This window comes from Sapajus apella, unplaced genomic scaffold (assembly GCF_009761245.1).
Source record: "Sapajus apella isolate SASKATOON/1434 unplaced genomic scaffold, GSC_monkey_1.0 scaffold32, whole genome shotgun sequence".
In the NCBI taxonomy this organism is placed as follows: Eukaryota; Metazoa; Chordata; class Mammalia; order Primates; family Cebidae; genus Sapajus; species Sapajus apella.
The window spans coordinates 20,036,144-20,058,428 of record NW_022436972.1 but is presented as its reverse complement, the minus strand read 5'-3'; the positions used below and the strand labels follow the sequence as shown (position 1 = coordinate 20,058,428).

At 36.6% G+C, this 22,285-nt stretch overlaps 1 protein-coding gene across 13 annotated transcripts in view; it reads right to left on the bottom strand.

Annotated features, from left to right (window-relative positions):
- The window catches only part of ZC3H13 (zinc finger CCCH-type containing 13), an 89,373-nt gene that overhangs the window by 7,134 nt on the left and 59,954 nt on the right, over positions 1-22,285 (bottom strand). For 6 of the 13 annotated variants that reach the window (XM_032294701.1, XM_032294706.1, XM_032294702.1 and 3 more), the window contains 9 exons: positions 20,033-20,497; positions 18,756-18,947; positions 14,882-14,965; positions 13,990-14,551; positions 8,903-9,006; positions 7,291-8,508; positions 6,202-6,726; positions 4,099-4,251; positions 2,649-2,849 (listed from right to left, as the gene is read on the bottom strand). In XM_032294701.1, the coding sequence (XP_032150592.1) occupies positions 2,649-2,849; positions 4,099-4,251; positions 6,202-6,726; positions 7,291-8,508; positions 8,903-9,006; positions 13,990-14,551; positions 14,882-14,965; positions 18,756-18,947; positions 20,033-20,497 (3,504 nt within the window). The remainder of the gene's footprint in view (positions 1-2,648; positions 2,850-4,098; positions 4,252-6,201; positions 6,727-7,290; positions 8,509-8,902; positions 9,007-13,989; positions 14,552-14,881; positions 14,966-18,755; positions 18,948-20,032; positions 20,498-22,285) is intronic. The other 7 variants (XM_032294709.1, XM_032294711.1, XM_032294710.1 and 4 more) reach the window with 4 other exon arrangements.

The window sequence follows — 22,285 nt, the reverse complement described above, 5'->3', positions numbered from 1 at the left end:
CCCCCCCCCCCCCCCAAAAAAAAAAAAAAAAAAGAATGAATAACACTTAGTATTTGATAATACAACAGGGTGACTATACCACCCTGTTGTAGAAACTTACTGTCAATAACAATTGTGCATTTAAAAATAACTAAAAAAGTAATTGGATTGTAACACAAAGGATAAATGCTTGAGGGGATGGATACCCCATTTTCCATGACACGATTATTAACACATTGCATGCCTGTATCAAAGTATCTCATGTACCCCAAAAATATATATACCTACTATGTACCCACAAAAATTAAAAACTTAAAGAACCATAGTGCAATTAGAAAACTTAGACAAAAGCAATTTCAATTTCAGTACACTTAAACTTTTCTGTTTTAAGCTTTAGTTGTTTCTTTTAAAAATTATATATGAAGTGTGATTATGCTTTCCTTTGTGCTGGTACACTTGAATAGACCAAATGGAATAGAAAAATCAGCATTCATATTTCATAACTATTTACTGAATATCTACTATGTATATTGAGCACTTTTCTGGGCAATAGCAGAAAATATAGATAGATAATTAGACCCTGAATATGGCAATAAAAAGACAAAGTCCTTATTCAAGATGATACAACAGTTCTCTAATACAACCACCAGAGCAGCAAACAACAGAAGAGGTCTGATTGTTAAGCAACAACACCCCACCCTTTACAGTGTATATTTTCATTGTTTAAGTAATCATTAAGGGCCAAACTGTACTACATGCATAGCAAACAAAATCAAACTAGATTTAACTTGAAATGGCACTAGCAAAAGTCACAGAAACAAACAGCTTTAGAAGTAGGTAAAATTTTAGGGGTTTCATTCCATTACTTTACAAATAAAATTGAGGCCCACAGGAGTTATTTGCTTAAGGCCACAAAACCAACCAAACAAGGTAGAAAGAGTAGGGAAAGAACAAAGTCAAGAATTTTGATATTTGAACTGAACTTCTTAGTTGATAGTTTTTTTTGTTTTGTTTTGTTTTTGTTTTTTTTTTTTTTTTTTGAGAAAGGGTCTTGCTCTGCCACCTAGGTTGGAGTGTGGTGGCACAATCACAGCTCACTGCAGTCTCAATTTCCCGGTCATTTTTCGGGTTAATACACTTTCACAATTATATGTATTTTGTTCATGCATATTCTAGGTTTACTGGGCCATGTTAAAATTTAAAAAATTACTGCTTATGCTAATAGGTGAAAGGAAGGACATAAATTCATAAAACTCATAAAACAATTTTTCCAATTTTATATTAGTAAAAAATTTAATAATAACTCAACTTTTACCCCCAGGGACACAACATAAAATTGTTAATGTTGTTGCTTTCACCTTTTACCTCTTTTTCCTTCTTTTTACCATCTACTCGTCCCTCCCCACTAATAAAGTATTAGTAAGTTGCAAAATAAACTAAGGAAGGTACTAGATGAGAAAGAAACAGCAAAAACCAAAACCAGACAACCCCCACCACCAGAATTCATAAGCTAGATAATCTGGAATAACTGAAAATTGTTGCGGTAAGGTCAAAAATCAATGTGATAAGATATTTTTCAAAGTAGTAGCAATTAACAGTTATTGGGTGCCACGAACTGTTCTAAGAGTTTTGCCTGTGGTCATTTGCTCCTAATGACCATAGGAAGCTGGTGGTACGATTATTCCTGACTTACAGACCATGCCAAGAACACAGAGATTAAGTAATAGCTAGTAAGTGGTGTGCCTATTGAAATTCAGATAATCTGGTCTTACAGGCCAAGCTCTTAACCACTTTGTTAAAGATTCAACTTATACACCTGCATTTGGGTAGATGTCTAGGGGGAAGGGTTGCCAAGATACCCAATTTCTTTAGACATGAAAAATATGTAGTCTATTTTTCCTGGCTCTGCTTCATTTAGCCAAGGGTAAACCACTGAGCACTCTGATATTTGAACTTCTCGGTTAATAATTTTTTTTTTTAGACAGGGTCTTGCTTTGTCACCTAGGTTGGAGTACGGTGGTGCAATTATGGCTCACTGCAGTCTTAATTTCCTGGGCTTGAGCAATCCTGCTGCCTCAAACTCCCTGAGTAGCTGCAACTACAGGCATGCAAAACCATGCCTGGCCTGCTAATAAGTAATTTTAATACAAAAAGTTCATTGCACTCTTTCCTCTTTTTCCAACTTTTCTGTGAATAACTTTTCTTTTCAAAATATATACATATTTTTTTTCCAAGAGATGGAATCTTGCTCTGTGGCCCAGGCTGGAGCGCGGTAGCATGATCTCAGCTCACTGCAACCTCCCTCCACCTCCTAGGTTCAAGCGATTCTCCTGCCTCAGCCTCCCGAGTAGCTAGGACTACAGGCGCACACTGTCACGCCTGGATAATTTCTTTTGTATTTTAGCTGAGGCAGAGTTTCACCATGTTGCCCAGGCTGGTCTCAAACTCCTGAGCTCAGGCAATCCGCCTGTCTTGGCTTCCCAAAGTGTTAGGATTACAGGCATGAGCCACCACGCCCGGCCACTCAAAATAAATTTTAAAGAGAAACTTTGATGACTATGAATGATTCCTCAAAAAATACTTTCAATACAGTGTTAAGTGCTACATAAGATCAGATGGCATCTTAAATGTTTAACAGACATTATATAGTTAAAATAAAATGAAACTACCTTTGGGTTTTTCTAGAAGTCTCTGACATGTTTCTTTGACTTTGGCAAAGAGTTCAGAACCTGCTAACTTTTTAGAAATCCCAACTCTTAGCATAACAGCTCCAGGTGTGAATTTTAAGAGTGCAGCCCCAGGCTCTCGTGGTTCTTTTGGATGCTTTGGCATAAGACCAGACCAGTCCACGTCTATCACATCCAAGGGATCTGTAAAAAGTTAAAAAGCAAGATTTTTTTTACACCAAGAAATAGCAGTCTTATTATGTAGACAGAAATTTATATAAATCAAGCAAAACACAGAAAACATTACATGAAGTGTTTTAAACCAAAAATGTCCTATTCTTAAAATAAAAGCAAAGCCTTCCTATACAATATTCAGAATCTAAGGACTCCGACAAATAAAATAACCTTCCCACCAAAAGAAAACAGATAACCCATCCCATCCATACAAATAACTCATTTTAATTCTATGGGAGATCCCCAATGAAACAACTCTATTGATTTCACTCAGATTAGGTGTAATCTTTTGATACTTGAAACGAGAATCCTTTTAAGGGTTAAATCTAGGAGTACATGTGTTTGCAGTGCGTGCACACATACATTTTAATTTTCAAAAGCAACTATTTTGTTATGAAATCTCTTTAAGAGTCACAAAGTGACTATTATTAACATTGAGAGCAAATAATCCATCCACTGAGAAGGAAGAGTTGGAGAAATAATGTTCTACTTAGAAATACCTACTATCAGAAAATAACAAAGATAACAATTATACATACCTCCTACATCAGTAGAAAAAATTGTAAAATATAAGAGCAAATAAAAATAAAAATTTAATATTTTACATAATCAAAGAAAACACCCTCACTGTGATTAAAAAAAAAATGTTAGTAACAATCAGACACGAATTGGAATGATTCAAGAGGAATGTTAAGGGGTGTTGCTTCATGGTATAATCACTAGAGTGAGTTCTGACAATGTGCAAAGTACTGTAAGTCAAAATAATTACCAAATTTAGAAAATTGATAGAAAGAGGTATATAGTGTTCCAATATAATGTCAACTACTGTAAATTTTTGACAGGTTGTTTAAAAAGTTGGCTAGTGTCACCACAGTTGTGAAGCTCTGTACCATGTATCTACCATGTAGAAAGAACACTGCCATACAATCTACTTGGAATCAGTAAATTCAAAGTCATATGATTCTTAAACTGTGGAAAATAAATCTTAGAATTTTGCTATTTTAAATGAGACCCTCTCTAATTCATAGGCAATGCCTACTTAAAAATGAGCAGGCATATAGGCTATAATTTTCATTTTATTGGCCTTTCAACCTTAACTAAAATATAAAGGGAAAAATTCTAGGTGACTTAGGTCAATTTTTGCAGTGTGGAAGGTAAGAATACTTTAATACCATATATCAGATAATCTTCATGTTTAACCACCTCTGCAAATAGTTACCTGGCATCTTCTCCTCATCCTGTTGGTCCTCCCTCTTTTCTGCATCACCTGCCAGAATTTCATCTAGTTCATCATCACTGATTGGCTCGTATCCTTCTCCAGCACCAGAGCCTAACGAATGTGCATCATCTAACTTGGACTCGTCATCTCCTGCTAAATAGGCAAATTAATTTCAGACCAAAGACAGCATGAAAGGGAGGCAATGACTAAGTCAAACCAAAAGGTAGAGGCTACACACATTATAACGATGTGAAAAACATCTTTTTCATCAGAAAACTACATCTTTTAATTATTCAAATACTTGATAATATCAAAAGAAAACAAAAATAAAATTTAATTAAACTTTAACAGCAAGAATACAATCTGGAAAGCAATGATCAGAGGAGGTTATCAGATCTCAATTAAAATATGACAAATAAAAGTTACTACTAACATACTAATGTTGATTGTGTGTTAATTTTCAATAATTTAAAACTTTAAAAACTCAACAAATCTACTAACTTTAAAAGGTTTCAATAATTTATCTAAATAAAGTAATTTAAAAACTTGCAAACTTATTTAAAAAATTTACTTGAAGCTTAAATCTTAGTTCATATTATTTAGCTCATTATATAAACTTTATAGCAGTGAGGTAAAAATACAAAGAGTGCCATTAATTCTCTCTCTACATCTCAATTCCCCCTCCCTATCTCAATGATCTTTTTTCAGAGGAGAACCTTTGTCTTCTGGTGAGTTAGTTGTGAACTTAATCCTAAAATTACAGAATATACTTAATATTTATAATCATTAGCTAACCATACAGGTCACTGAATCTACAACACTAGGTTTCAAAATGTAACAGTATGCTTTATGAGTATGAATTTGCAGCAAATATAAGAAGTTATAAGATGTTTCTAGTCATTCCTGTGATTTTCCATATTATTAAATTCTACAATAATCTCCCCATATCCTCACTAATTCACTTTTAAGGTAGCCAATTTTAGTAACTTTGCCATATAAACATACATCTAAACATAAATGCACATAATAGGATTTTTCATTTTTCAAGGTGATCCAACTCATTTTCCTAAAGTGAATAAAAACTTTGTGTCACATAGCAAGAGATTCACTTATAAATTTCTATGCTATATTATCTGTGATCATAACTACCAAATGATATATTTTAGAGATGAGGGACATGGACTCCAATCACAAGAGAGCTATTATAATGATTAATTCAATTATATTCAATTATATCCCAAGGTTGTACCTCCATCAGAACCACGCTTCATGATTTGATGCTATTTATACTCAAAATTGAGATGAAAATGTAATATGAAGAGATGAATTTGAAACAGTTAAGTGCCTTGAGCAGAGAAGGCTTCATCAAGAAAATAACGTTTAAATTGGGACTTGAAGTTTTAAGAAGAGACAGACGAAAGAAAAAGGTCTATCAGGCAATGGTATGAGTGGGTACAAAGAAGGGCAGAGAATGGAAAGGTGTGAGCCAACTTGTCTAGTAAATGGGGGCTGAAGGGTAAAGAGCAGACGCATGGAGAGTAAGGTTTCACATAGCTGAGGCTGGCTTTGAGTGGGCCAAAAGATTGATGTGGACTCAGCATTCCTATTCTAGGACTGGAGAGTACCAGTGGGATTATACAGTCAATCTGAAATTAAATACAGTTTCAGGTAGTGCTATTATTTCATGTATTTGTTCTCAACTGCTTTAAAAAAACAGAGATTCACTAATAATTATTTGAAATTCCTCTCTGAACTAAGAAGTCATTTCAATTTTTGTGATTGTATTTTTTTAACATCTAAGAAAAGGATGCGATGGTTATTCTTCAACATCTATACGAATTGCAGTTAAACAATCTTTTATTTCATTTAGGTTTATGTAAACCAAATCTACCTTACTGGTACTACTGATGGGACCACATTAGAAATACATATATATATATATCATACAGGCCTTTTCCTTATGAAATCTACTTCCTCTATAAGAGAATGGCGCATGGAATCAATTTGCCTATTAATGGATGACCTTTCAAAAGAAAATCGTTGTTTCCCAAGAAATCTGAAAAGAAATAAAGCAGTATCACAGACAAAAAAGGTACCACTCACCTTCCAGGCTGTCAGTTCTCTCAGATTTATTTATATCTTCAAATCCCTGCACAGATCCCAGATCTTTATCCATTCTCTCTTTATCCACGGCTACAGAGTCTCGGGAAGTGCCTTCTAGATCCCTTTCATGTTCACCTTCCAGTTTTGCTTCACAGCGTTTCACAGACTCTAACTGAGAACTCTCAAAAGTTCTGTCTCTGTCTCTGTCCCTGTCTCTTTCAACAGAATCAGAAATCAGTCTCTCTCTCTCCCTATCCAAGTCTCTCCTTTTGTCTCGTTCTCTCTCTCGTTCTCGTTCTCGCAATCTATCTCGATCCCTGTTGCGTGGCCAATCTTTATCGGCATCTCGGTCCCACTCTCTCTGCCTCGTATCTCTCCTCTCTCTCTCCCGCTCTCTATCATGTTCATATCGATCTCGTTCTTGAAGCCTGTCTCTGCTATCAAATGACCCAGATCTTGAATGGACCTGTCGATCTGACTCTGGAGAACTTCTTCTTGAACTATGACTTCTTGAATCCTGGCGATCTAAAATAAATACACCATATACAAAGAGCTATTAGCACACAGTAAAATAGAAACAAAATGCTTCATTTTAGGATCCTTTAAAACATAATTTACCTTTTTCCATAGCCTATGTAATTTTCTATCTTCCATATTGGCTTTATGTTCTATATATTCCTATATTCTACACACACATATATATATATTTATCTACATTGTTTGAGCTTTCCTACTCCCCTATCTTATTTCCGGTGGTCAAAAGAGGCAGCCTTGACTGCATGAATAGTAGGAAGATTAAAATCATAGGCATCAATGAGGGACTTGAACATATAAACCCTTCCCCCAAGACACACTACTAAAATCCTGATATCAAACTGATTAACACTATTGTATGTATTTCTATTATAATCTTGGTTTAAAGCGATAACAGGTAACATTTTAATGGGGCAGCTAAGCTTTTCTTTTAAAAGTTCCATAAAATTTAAGGCAGCATGTAAAGTAACCAATTTAGCATTACTTTAGAATTAAAGTATGTAAAAATATACCAACATAGGAAACAATGACTAGATCATAATTCAATTTTATTACCTGAAGAAGTACTTCGACTGGGTTCTCCACGCTTTAACTGATCAATCCTAGATTTTCTCTCTCCTGTGATTTCCAGGCTTTTGGTTTTTTCTCTATCTCTTGAGCCACTGTGCAGTACTCTCTTTCGACCACTTTGATCATCTCCACTTCGATGGGCAGAATCATTGGATGGGGAGCGCAGACGACCAGACGTATGACTACGATTACTCCGATTGCTCCCGAGGCTGCTGCTCCGCTTTTGATCCACAGGCTTGCGATGTGATGCATCTTCTATAGTCACGTGAGGTGCCTCTACTTTTTCCACTCGTGTTCTGTGGCATTTTCTGTGTGAGTCTTCATTGGCAAAAGTATTATTGGTGGTATTGGTGGGGGTGGCAGAGGTGGAAATGGTGATGGCAGATGTACTGAAAGAGGTGGCGGCAGCAGCAGTAGTGGCAAGAGTTGCAGGCGCAGTTGCAGTAGTGGCAGTAGCCACAGGTGGTGGAGGAGGAAGAAGAGAAGATAGAGGAGAAGGGGTACTACCAGGAGTAGCTGCGGCGGCAGCATGCTCTTCTGTCACCTCTGTACGGTCAGGCACATCCTCATCAGACCAGTCACTGAATGCTGTATCTTCTTTTTTCTGAGGGTCCTCTAGAATACCATTCTTACCATTGCAAATTTCAACCAATTCCTCTTTAGTTGTTATAGGGGGAGTCCGTGGGCCTCTTTTCTTCTTACTTTGCTGGGCTGCTTCTTCATCAGAAATATCAGAATCACCTTTGGATTTTTTACGTTTTTTTTCAATGCTTTTCTTTTTCTGTCCTTTTTTTGGTGAAAATACTTGACCATCTTCAGATGTTGTCTCTATGTTACCCCTCTCTATTCCAGTATCCTCCTCTTTCTTTTTCTTAATTGGTTTCTTTTGAATTTTTGCTTTCTTCTTGTTTTCATCATGAGCTCGATCAGATGTCTCTCGATCTTCAGACTGGTGATGTCCTATAATGTCCTGTGCACGCATTCTTGAGTTTTCCAGGATTTCTGCCTGTTCTCTCTGTTTATCTATGGAAGAAACTTTTTCCTTGACTTCCTGTTCTTCATAGCGCCTTGAACTCTCTTTCCTTTCTGGTTTACGATCCTCCTCTTTCCATCTACCCTGTCTGTCTTCTGTGAGGTGCGAGGGACTAAGAGAACGAGATTCTTGAGGCCGTACAACTTGACTCAAGAGTCTATGTTTTTCATCTATATAAAAGATAAAAGTAATCACACACTCACCAGGTTAATATACTGCATGGCACATAAAAATAATAATAAGACAGTCTCTCCTCACGCCTGTAATCCCAGCACTGTGGGAGGCCGAGGTGGGTGGATCATGAGGTCAAGAGATTGAGATCATTTTAAAACTTTTAAAATGACAATAATTTTGGTAAAAATAAAAATATGGCTTTACTATAAATAATATAAAATTGCAGTACTCTAACATATACTTTAGTCACAAAAGGAGACATTTAGAGGAAGCAAAGCAAGACAACTTTTTAAAAATCTTAATTCATCATTTCCTACTAAGTATGAAAGGATGGTTTCATGGTTACAAATGAATATGAATATAGAGAAACAGAAAACAGAATCTGCTTACTTTTATCATCTCCACTGTTGTAGGCATCACTGTCCGGAGAATGTTCACGCCGGCGCTTTGGGGACTGTCTAGGGCTGGGACTCCCTTCATTTCTATAGCGCTTCCTAAATGGGCAAGCAAACACAATTTATAAAATTCTAGAGGGCAAAAAGAGATTTCTTTATTTTTACTAGTATCTCTTTACTTTATAAGTGGAACATATAATTGTAGAAAAGCAATATTGTCAGAGTTGTAGCATACAAAGGCTACTCAATGTCTTTAATAAAAATTCTTGGCCGGGCGCGGTGGCTCAAGCCTGTAATCCCAGCACTTTGGGAGGCCGAGGCGGGTGGATCACGAGGTCAAGAGATCGAGACCATCCTGGTCAACATGGTGAAACCCCGTCTCTACTAAAACTACAAAAAAATTAGCTGGGCATGGTGGCGCGTGCCTGTAGTCCCAGCTACTCAGGAGGCTGAGGCAGGAGAATTGCTTGAACCCAGGAGGCGGAGGTTGTGGTGAGCCGAGATCGCGCCATTGCACTCCAGCCTGGGTAACAAGAGCGAAACTCCGTCTCCAAAAAAAAAAAAAAATTCTTTACTTCATTTGCTAAGAATTGTGAACTTAAAATATACAACATTTCTTCTTTCTTCATTGTATATGTAGAATCACTCAAGTGAAAACTGCCAGATTTAAATACTGCAAGGTGGTAACACATAGCACAGAAATCAATATATTAATGTACCCTCTAATATAAACATTCAGCAATTTTGCATTCTTATGATATAAAAATGCCTTATGCTGCAGAGGTGAATGAGAAAACCTAATATTGGCTTTGAGGTAAAAAAGGTATGAGTTCAACTTATAACTACATTAGTTATCATGCAGCCTTAAGTAAGTTCCTTGAAGTCACTGAACCTTAGCTTCTTATCTGAAAATGGGAGGGAAATGGGAGTCCATCTCATAAAACTGCAGCGAGGAACAAATCAGTTATGTCATAAACCAAGTGCCAGATATGTTGTGGATATACTGTAAAATCAGTTCCTTTCCTCTTCTTAGAAATCACTTACTTATTAACAAACTAATAAAATAATTCATGCTGATTACATTTTTTTGTTCCTTAGTTGAGCTTTAAATGAGTAGCAATTTACATCTCTTGGTAAATTGCTACTCTTTAAATGATACTCATTTAAATAATACTCATTTAAAGAGTAGCAATTTACTTCAATTATTCTAGTGTTTTCCCACATTTTCATTAAAATCTGACCACCTGTTTTTTTAATTAACATTGTTTATTTACAAATACTATGGTCAAAAGTTAAAAAACATATTGTATACACAGACCAATGAAACAGAATAGAAAACCCAGAAATAAAGTCAAATGGTCTTCAACAAAGCATACAAAACATAACTGAGGGAAGGACATCCTATTTACTAAATGGTGGCGGGAAAACTGGCAAGTCACTTGTAAAAGAAGGAAAATGGAACCCTGTCTCTCACAAAAATCAACTCAAGATGGATCAAAGACTTACATCTAAGACCTGAAACCATTAAAATTCTAGAAGTTAACACTGGGAAATTCTTTTGGACACTAGCCTAGGCAAAGACTCATGACCAAGACTCTAAAAGCAAATGCAGCAAAACCAAAAATAAATAAATGGAACCTAATTAAACTAAAAAACTTCCGCACAGCAAAATAAATAAAGACAATCCACAGAAAGGGAGAAAATACTTGGAAACTATGCAGCCAACATAGGACGAGTATCCAGAATCTATAAGAAACTAACAATCAGCAAGAAAAACATAAATAATCCCATCAAAAAGTTGACAAAGGATGTGAATAGACCTTTCTCAAAAGAAGACATGCAAACAGCCAATGAACATATGAAAAAATGCTCAAAACCACTAATCATCAGGGAAATTCAAATTAAAACTATAATGAGATGTCACCTTACTCCTACAAAAATGGCCATATAAAGTCAAAAAACAGTAGATGTTAGCATAGACGTGGTGAAAAGGGAATGATTATACACTGCTGGTGGGAATATAAATTAGTACAACCTCTATGAAAAACAGTATGGAGAGTCCTTAAATAACTAAAAGGAGATTTTTGATCCAGCAGTCCCACTACTGGGTATCTACCCAAAGGAAAGGAAGTCATTATACGAAAAAGAGTCATTATGACTTTATATAGAAGTTATTATATGCAAAATTCACAACTGCAAAGACATAGAACCAACCTAAGTGCCCATCGGCCAAAGAGTGCATAAAGAAAATGTAGTATATATACACACCATGGAACCACAGAATACTACTCAGCCATAAAAAGGAACAAAATAATGTCTTTTGCAGCAACTTGTTCTCACTTGTGAGAGCTAAGCTATGAGTATGCGAAGGCATACAGAGTGATATAACGGGCTCTGGGGACTCAGAAGTGGGAGGGTGGGAGGTGAGTGAGGGATAAAAAACCACATGTTGGGTATAATGTGCAGGTGACAGGTGCATTAGAATCTCAGAATTCACCCAGGTAACCGAAAACCTCTTGTACACCAAAAGCTATTGAAATAAAAACAAGGTAAAAATATATTGCAGCACATGTATATCCTGGACAGCTCCTTTATATAGATGAGCAACCATGTGGAGACAGCCCCAGGTGTATAGGACAACTCACAGGCCCAAGCTTGTGTACTACTTTATCCAAAGCCCCTCTCCCATCAATAGCTGGTCTATTTCCCCATTTTTCCTATCTAAGTGGCCTAATGACTTGCTATGACAAGAGAATGTGGTGAAAGTGCCACTGTGCAAATGTGAAGAGGGTTCAGGAGGCCTTGCCGCTTCAGCTTCTGTCCTCTTGTTATGTTTCTACCATTACATGCAAAGCCAAGTTTAGACTACTGAAGGCCAGGAGGTCAAGTGGAGGGGAAACAAGACGCCCTAATTGCCAGACACACGAGTGAGACAATCCTGGGCCTCTAGGCCCAGCTGCACTGTCAGATGGAATGCTGATACATGAGATACTCCAACTGAGACCAACAGACACCATTCTGTTGAGCCCAGGCAAAATCACTAATCCATAGAATCATAAGCAAATAAATGGTTGTTTTAAGCTACTAACTTATGTGGTGGTATGTTATATAGCAAGAGATAACTGATACACTAGAATAAAGGGAAAATTTAAAACATGAAAAAAATAAAGTTCTTTCAAGGAAATAACAAGATAAACACAATTAGAGTACAATAAAGATGGCTATTCAGTAAACCTATATAACAGCAGTTAAAAAAAGCGTTGGAGAAAATGAACTACTGAGATGACAATACAGTTAATGAAAGATTAAGATATTAATCTCACCTAACTAGCTTCTGTTACAGAGTTATCCAACTCCTAAATTTCTGGGGTCATTGTCAACTCTTAGATTGCCTAACCATGAAAAATCAGAAGAACTTTTGCTATTATAAACAGAGATCAGAAGCATGAAAAAAATACAGGTTGAGTACCCCTTATCTGAAATGCTCTGGGTTTTGAATATTTGCATTGTACAGTATTACTGGTTGTGCATCCTTTATCTGAAAACCTGAAATATTCCAATGAGCACCTCCTTTGAGTGTCATGTCAGTGTTCAAAAAGCTTTAGATTTTGGAGCATTTCAAATTTTGAATTTTTGGATATGGGTTGCTCAATCTGTATTAATGAAAGCATAGGACTGAATAAAAGACAAATAATAAAAGATTTCAGAATTTTAATCTTAGAAAATAAAGAGGTCAGAAAAGTGGGGGGTGGGGAGGATGGGAATAATATGTATGTGTGCCTCCATGTGTTAAAAAAGGTATCTCTAAAGTTTATGTTAAGGTAAGATTTTTCAAAATGTTAAGGAGAGGGAAGAGGAAAGTAAGGCATGGGGTGTATTATAGAACACAATGGTTGCAGATTAAAGAAAACTGAAGATATATAAATTATTTTGTTTGTTTTTGCAAGGTAAGCAACAGTGTTTATCCCAGTTGGAGACAAAAAAGCAGTTAACTCTAATTAAAGTTTGGTTTTGTGCCCACAGAACTTCAAAACTGACCAATGAGAGTTTCGAATTCCCATGAATACTGATCAGCTTAGTCAATAACTGTCTCCCCCTCAGCTAATGAGAGCCCCAACACAGAGAAGACTGCTAAGCTGACAGGGACAACTCTGGGGCCATCTTAGCCATCATTTTGAGAAAACCTTTCTGAGACTGAAACTAGTAACACAGGGAAACTGGAGAGATGGAAGTTGCTAATGCTTTGTTTGAGAATCTGGATATAGCTACATTGGAACAAGTAAAAGCTAACCTCCAACTTCCTAGATATTTGAGCAAGTAAGTTCTTTTTTGGTTAAAAGACAGTGGGGTGGGGGAAATGCCCTCAGATACATGAGATGCCAAGAACACATCTTTTGACCCCAAAGAACTACTCCACAGCACAAGAGAAAACACTTCCTTTTCTCTCATCTTCGAACCATGCAGTGATTACAAGGATTCCCTCAGTTCTAAGACATTGTGAAGACTTCCTGTGGCCTGGGGGCAGTGACTCCATAACTGCACATAAAACTCATGAAGGATCATCAGAATGGCACAGACGATATCCCTTGGTGACTAGTCTAGGAGATGTGATGGGATACAAGTTCACTGATTCCTGTCTTAATTTAAAAATTATTTTTTCTAACAACTGAAAAAACTTGTGGCTTTTTTTTTTGAGACAAGGTTTCCACCCAGGCTGGAGTGCAATGAGGCAATCCTGGCTCACTGCAACCTCTGCCTCCTAGGTTCAAACAATCCTCCCATCTCAGCCTCCCAAACAGCTGGGACTACAGGCATGTGCCAACCATCTCTGGCTAATTTTTGTAGAGATAGAGTTTTGCCATGTTGCCCACGCTGGTCTCAAACTCCTGGCCTCAAGGGATCTGCCCACCTAGGCCTCCCAAAGTGCTGGTTAAAAAAACTTTAGAAAAACAGGAAAATATACAGAGAAAAAAAAAAAAAAAAACAGGAAATTAAGAGTACACTGAAAAGCATTAAATAAAACTTTGAATTCTTTCCTGAAATGCAATGCGTTATTAACAACTGATTGGCAATTATTCTTACTTTGATTTTCTTTCATCATGTCCATCTCTTGGATTCCTATCTTCTCGGATCTCCTCTCGCTTTTCCCTGCGGTCATCTCGTCCTTTGTCTTTGTCTTCCCAATCCCTTTGGCGCTCTCGTTCTTTATCCCTTTCTCTAGCTCTTTCTCGTTCCCGTTCTCGCTCTCGCTCTCTCTCCCGTTCTCGCTCTCTCTCTCTCTCCCTCTCTCTTTCTTCTCTTTCTCGCTCCCGTTCTTTTTCCCTGTCTCGCTCCCTCTCTCTTTCCCGCTCTCGATCATGGTCTCGGTCTCTATCCCTTTCACGATCTCTCTCTTTTTCTCTTTCTCTCTCCCGTTCCCTAGCACGCTCTCTTTCTAGTTCTCTCTCTTTTTCTCTTTCCCGATCCCGTTCACGTTCCCTCTCTCTCTCCCGCTCCCTGTCTCGTTCTCGTTCCCGATCTCTCTCTCTAGCCCTTTCATCTCTTCTATCATCCACTCTGTCTACTCTTCGTTCCTCTCTTCTTTCATCACGCTCAAGCTCGTCATTCCTTCCCTGATGTCGAATTGGTGAGCTTGGTCTTTGATCTACAATGAAAATCAAGTTTTGTCAGTGATTAATTGGTAAGACAGCATGGTAAATCTTAAAATTTTATCTGTGTATAGGGTCACACTGGCAACAAATCACAAACCAAGTAGCTTATTTAATTTTAACTTAATCATCCAAGTAATAATCACCCCTAGACCTCAAATTTTTTAAAGATAATTTTTATTTGCCCTCTAACTACCATGTTTCCTACTCCCCATCAACCCCCTTCCCCCCTCCCGCTGATCCATCTTTGATCTTTCTCTGCATGCTCCCTACCCTACCTCCAGCCCACTGCTCCAACCCCACTTTCTGCCATCTCTACCCTTCACCTCTGATCTTCTCTGTCCCCCCAGCAGGACCTGAGAACACTGGTGGCAAAGGATAGGGGCAGCAGGAGGTGTAGAACATAGGAGCTGAAGGAAAAAAAAAATTTCCCTCGTAAGTCACACCTCTAATTTCAGGCCAAAATATATACACATCAAAGTGCAGGTATTATGTGAGGAAAATATAGTAGAACAAAACATATGTCAGAATTTGTTGCTGCAATATCAATCTCTTATCATGAACTATATAATATTCAGAGTACTGATGTCTAGCAATCTTGAAATAAATGTAAAAAGTGTTTCATATTAGTGATGTATATTTGTAATTAATAACCAATTACTAATAAATTAAAAGATTTGCTTAATTATATAACTGATTACTCAGATGAAGAGCCGTTTTCTTAAAATGTTAACTGATAACCTCATCACATTTTATATAAATTTTTTCCATGTACACACAAATCACATAAACACAGAGTAAATGAATGCATGCTGCCCAAATACCCAATTGAGCAGAAAGTTAGTCTGGGATAAAAAAAAAGTCCAAGAGGATGGAATGAACTGTTTTAAAGAGATAGCCATTTTTGAAAACAACTACTGTGGTCTGATCTAGGCTACTGTGATGTTTCCATTTACATACTATATCTATTGGTTGTTCGATAAAGATCATACTACAATATGGCCAACAGGTTGGTAAGTGGAACATCTAACATTAACTAATTAAGCAGAATAATTTTAGCATGTTTCCAGGAAGTGTTCAATATAGTATTTTGGGTTTCCCTTCCTAATCACTGATTAAAAAGACAAGAATTATCTATGTTTACTATTTTAGAGGTTATAGATCCAGATACAAATGATCATAGCATTTTAAAGCTAAATCAAAATGAAATCCTACATGGTTGCTTCTCCCTCTTTCTTTTTAAAAACAGAAATTATGGTCCAGAGTTGACCTGCCAACGTCACAGAGATGGTAGATGCATTAGAAATCAGTTTTCTTAAACCCTTTTACTTTGGCCGAAACCAGCTTAAATTTGAAGTGGTTCTTCTGTACCATACTTTGGATTCCTAGAATGCTATCTAACCATCTTTTATATTGTCTGAATTCCTAGTTTGGAGAAGTCATACCAACATCATAACATTACAAGACAATCTGAAACAAATTAAATACCATAACTTATAGTAAATCATACTTCAAATTTCTAATTATAGCAATATCAGCAAATAGACTATTCAGACATGGTTTTATGAGAGATATATTTTATTTTCTCAACCAAAATAACAATGCTACTTTCTTCAAAGGAAAATGGAAAGAATATAAGAACAACACTTTAATATGTCTAAACTATCTTCCCCTGTCTTTCCCCACAATGTGTTATTCAAAGATGTGCTTCTACTTTCATATTTCCTTATTTTAATAAACCACATACTGATTCATCAAAGCTGAAAAATCTGAGTTGCCTAAGTCTCATCATATCCAAGCTTCACTTCTACAATATTTATTCTTTTTCTGTCCCCATATCAACAGTTATTAACTCAGAACTTAATAAGGTCTGCTTAGAAGCTTATGTCATCAATAGTCTAACTAATTGGTATCCTTGTTTTTGATCTTTCTCAACATTCTTAATATGTTTTTCATGAAAATTATTTTTTCCAACTGTTTAAAAGCAGTTATCTTATAGACAGTGAAAGGCAATTAAATTCAAATTTTTAGCCTGACTAACCTACCTGACCTATAGTCTTTCAACAGTCCTTTTCCCTGGCTTCTTTTCTACCTTGCCAATTATAGCATACTCTGACTCTAATCTCGTAACACAATTCCTTACTACTTCAAAGTACATGTTTCTTTCAGTCCTGGTGTCTGTACATACTGTACCCTCTCCCTGTAAAGTGCTCCTTCTGCAGTTCCCTTTTATACTTCAGGCCCTAATTCAGATGTTACTTCTTTAGGGAGCTTTCTTGGAACTTCTCAGAACTGTGTTTGCTCCTTTGTCTTCTCACAGAACTTTATAGAGTAGTAGCATTTACCACATTTTAATTTTTTGGGTGGGGAGTTCTTCCCTCTCCCATTAAATTCTACGAGCACAAGAATTACTGTATCTCATGTGCCTAGCAAAGTGCCTAGCATGGGTATTCAACAAATATTTGTAAAATACTAGCCAGACATGCTGGTTCACGCCTGTAATCTCAGCACTTAGGGAGACCGAGGCAGGCAGATCACCTGAGGTCAGGAGCTCTAGACCAGCCTGGCTAACATGGTAAAACCCCATTTCTACCAAAAACACAAAAAATTAGCCAGGCATGGTGGTGTGCGCCTGTAATCCCAACTACTCAGGAGACTAAGGCAGGACAATCACTTGAATCCAACGGGTGGAGGTTGCAGTGAGCTGAGATCGTCCCGTTGTACTCCAGCTTGGGCAACAAGAGCGAAACTCGGTCTCAAAGGAACCTCCAAAATATATTTTTTTATTTCAATCATACATCTGATAATTATTGAAGTAGTTACAGTAAAATTAAAATAGAGAACTGAACTTTTACTCAGAAGACCTGAGTTTGAATTCCAGGTCTGGAACCCACTTCTCTAATATTGTAATCTTAGTTCTCTTAGATCTAACCCCCAAAATTGTGAAAACATGAATTATTTTATCATACCTACGCTTACAAGGGTATTGTAAAGATTAAGTCAGAATATACATAAAGCAACTCTCAAAGTTCTTGGCACCTAGCAAAAGATCAGCACATGTGGTTGAACTAACAGTAAGATTGAAACCAAATGTTACTACTGAATTCAGGCATGAGATGAGAAAAATCTGAGCAAGGATATGAAGATAGAAAAAAGGGAAAAAAGATTTTTAGAAAATAATCACCAGGATGTGTAAGTTCTAAAAGTGTTAGGGAAGAAATAATTTCAGCTATCAACACAGGACATAGAAACTCCAGCCCTATCTGTAACTAAGGAAATTCTACACATCTTTCAACCAAAATGCATTAGGCTTACCTTAACGAACTCAAACCAATCAACACTGCTGCTTCTAATCCTATCTATGCTCCCAAAAGTAGATGATGTCTTAGAAACTTTATTCTTCACACTAACCAATCAAGATATAATATTACCGCTTTGATTCAGCCCATAGTAAAATAGCAATATTCAATTCTCTGGGCCATCAAGTTTCAAGCTATATTAATCTCAGCATTATAGTGAACCTTACTTCAGCCAAGGTTAGTAAGACCTCCATAAAATTTTAAATGTTTAAAGGTCCTAATAAGTACAGAAATAAAAGCTTGTAAAAGAAAGTATTTACAACTCTTTTTAAGTGCTTCCTAGTAATCTTGCTTCAAAATTGATTTAAGAGATCTGATAGATGAACAGAAAAAGTTGTAGCTTAAGACATATTAGAATGTAAAATTTGCTAAAGCAAATATCATATATTCTTAGGATAGGATACAAATAAAATATTTCTTTAAACAATCCCCAGTTTTATCATTTTTTAAATTGCTTTTTTCTGGCAGTCTTTATAAAATTCTATTATCATAGTGAATGAGTGAGTAGCCAGGATACTCAGATGAGAAGGTTTAGGTATTTCCTGAATCAGAAATGCCTGGAATGGAACCATCTACATTCTTTAAAGGTTTATAAGCTATTTGTTAAGATGAGAGACACACAGCAGGGCACCCAGTTTTTGCACTTTGTTGCCAGTCGGTACTGGTTACTAACTATTAACATAATCCCTCCTAAACCATGTGAACAACGAGTATATGAACATATATAATAGTTTCAAGTATGTTATCAAGCAAAAGTCTTCAAATATATTTTACATTAAAAAGTAAAAAACAATTCTCCCAATTGAGGTTGTTCACTATTAAATAAAATTGTTTGACGAACCTCTTTCTCTGTTGTCACGACGGTCTCGCTCTCCATGTCTTCTCTCAAAGGAAGAATCCCTTGCTTGATCTCTGTTGTCTCTTTCAGGATATCTGTCTCTTTCAGGATAGCTACTTCGAGTTTCCCAGCTGTCATGATAGTTGCTATTACTACTGTGACTATCAATTTGAGAACCTCTTGAGCCTCGACTTCCTAAACAAAGGATATTCACACAAATGTTTAGCACATATGCTTTATTCAACAAATTTCATCAGTCCCAATCTTTCCTCTTAAAGACTGTTAATATTTATATTTAAAATTCCAAAGTGTGGTAATCACTCCTGAAAAGAGTACCAAGCAACGATTCAGAACACCCAAGGTGTCCAATGACTGACTTGAGTAGGCCAAGTCCCAGTTTTCCCTATCTCTACAAAAATCATACAAAAAATCATAAAATAATACTCATTAAAATTAACTTCCCCACCCCCCAAAAAACCAAAAACGATTTCTTCATATCTAATTCACAGAAATATAATGAAAGAAAAAAATGGGTATAAATTACTGCTTAAATACAGTTTACAGTGAAAACGTTCTAACACAGAACACCAAAGTTAATGACAACATTAAACTGTATGTGAAAATTTTCATTAACAGATGTGGGAAACAAATGTTCACAGTGGCTTTTGATCAGTGTTTGGGGAGAGGGGAGAACAGTGGGTGGAGGAAAAGAGTGGTCATGATAATTAAATTTCAGCAGTTTGGAAATAGTTAAAAATATATTTAAGTCACTTGGGTGATGGCAAATGCTTTTCATGAAAAGAAAAATGGCTCAAGATAATGACAGATTGACAGGGTCTGAAGCAAGTACAAATACTGAAGAATACACCAACCAGTCATTTCTAATGCCAACAATTTTGAAAACGCACAACTTTAATTCTACTTTAATTTAATGAATATTTTTATCGTATTTATACCTATTTAACAGAAATTAACTTCCTTGTGATTCTACTTTTTTGTCTGATACTGATTTTCTTAGTGTTCCACATCAATCAAGATGATAGGCATGACTGGATATAATTAAATCAGGGGGTCTAGCTCAAGCTCCATTTATCTTTTGCTATTTTAAGTAGTAATTCCAATTAGGAATTTATAAGGAAGATTGCAAGTTCAATTAATTAAAAATTATGGTGATGAAATGTTAACAAATGTAAGAAATAACACATTAGAAATCTTAGGAGATTTTATACTTTCTATACGATCATATAAGATACAGTTCACTGGCAAGTCAAAAACCTTACCCTTTTCAGGTAACTCAGGAACTCTCCCCCTACTTCTGCCCATTCGGTCATTTCTAATTTCACTTCGAGACTCATTTCTGGACTCATTCCTTATTTCATTACGAGAACTTTCTTCTCTCAAATGGTTTCGGCCATAACTCCGGGATTCTTCTGGATATGTCTCCTCCTTTCGATGAGTATCTCGACCTTCACGGTCCCTGTAGTCGTGGGCATCACGAGTGGACCGAGAATCTCTGGGATCACGGTTCTCTTTGGCATCTCTGCTATAATCCCTCATTTCCCTTGAATCCCGAATGTCTCTGGAGTCTCTTAGTTCCCTTCGCTCTCTAGTATCTCTGGCATCTCTCCGATCCCGACCATCTCGAGGTTCTCTGTCATCTCTGTGGTCTCTAGAAGAACTCTGATCCTGTTCATACTCTCGTTCTTCTCTTGAGTCCTTTTCTCTGTCTCGTTTGCCCCTAGTCTCTGTAATGCATTTTTGGAAATCGACTGTAATTGCTTTTACAAAGTTTCAGGAAACTAGACAACATATGAATACAGAACTTTAAAAATTTTATTACAATGACAATCCATGTTCTTTGCAAAAAAAAAATAAATAAATAAGAAGCTGAAATCCCACAGATAATGATAGCCATATTTTTCATTGGATAAACTCTGAACATGAATTTCCTCTGCCCCAACTTACCTATACTTACAGATCCTAAACAGCTGAAACAAGTTGATCTCCTATCACTGATGGCTTACTTTTCAGAAGCCACTTTTAGACACAGACAGAGACACTTCAGTTGCTTTAATTTCTTCTATCAACTATTAGGCTAGGCTAGTCTAGACAACATGTGATCTCCTCAAAGGTACGTCGGTACTAGAGGGTAACCTATGGTTAGTAGGCTAGCTGGTTAAGAGATACTGTTATTCACTCTCTTTTCCTGTGCTGTCTAATGGTATAACACTCATGTATCCAAGTCTTTAAAGCTTTCTCCACTTAGAGCGTTTTGCTAGCTGGCTGTGGTGGCATGTACCTACAGTACCAGCTACTTGGGAGGCTGAGGTAGGAAGGCTGCTTATGCCCAGGAGTTTGATTTCAGCTTGGGCAACATAGTAAGATGAGACTTTCTCTCTTTAAAACAAACAAACAAACAAACGAACGAACGAAAAAGAATTTCATAGAAAAAAACCTCACTTTTAAAAAGCTGGAATGAACCACACTGATTATCTAAACCAACCATGTCATTTTATTATAAAGAAATAGAGGCCTAAAGCTTAGATGGCTTCGTCAATCCCATAATTTGCAAAGATTAGAAACCACTCTTTACATATATTTAGAAAGGGCATAAATTGATTATAACAAATCTGATATGAAGCCAAAGAATTAACAAGAGAACCCCAAAGAATAAATCCTGCTCTTTTTATGAGATTCTTCTGCAAGTTGCTCTTACACTCCGGAATTGCCCCAGTCTGAGGTTATTTTGGCAGCTCTAGCAGCCTCATGCCCAAAACATTCTAAGTGTACCTCCTTTTCTCTTTGTCCCTGGTGCCTAGGCCCACAGACTTTTTCATGGGCCCAAACATCTTGCATACATAAAGCCCTTAGACCCTCATCAATAACCTATCTCCCCCACCAATTCCTTTGTCCATATATCCATATCCACAAATACTGTTTCAGGGGAAAAGCAAGAGGCAAAGATCTGATACATCTCCATCCCTTTCTGCTCCTTTTACTTCTACTCCTCCCCCAATACCAACTGTGCCTGAAAATGTGTTCACTTAGTGCCAGATCTTTCTCATGATGTGCCCATCTGTCTTTACAAATACGTCTAGGTACTGTATTTTGTACTTTACCTACCTCCCTATCCTTCCACTAAAATTATCCTTATTTCAAAAAGTGACATCTAAACAGAGAGGAGCAATTGCCTGCTAAATCTTCTGTATGGAAGGTTAAACAGACATCTTCCTTACAAAGAACTTAGAACACATACGATGTGTTATCAGAAGGATTCTTTTTGTAACACAATCCCCTCTTAACACAAGCATTCCTGTAAGACTCAATTGCTTATTATTTTCCCTTCATTAGTATGTTTAATCATAATAATAGAGTTTTCATTCAATAAGTAGTCATTAAATATGTATTATATTCATGCTCAACTCTAGTTGTTAAATATCTTATTACAATTTACAGAAAGGTACAATATAAGAGAATTTTCCCATCTTACCAACGTTCCATAAATACTGCTGTGCTGACCTAGTATCAAAATC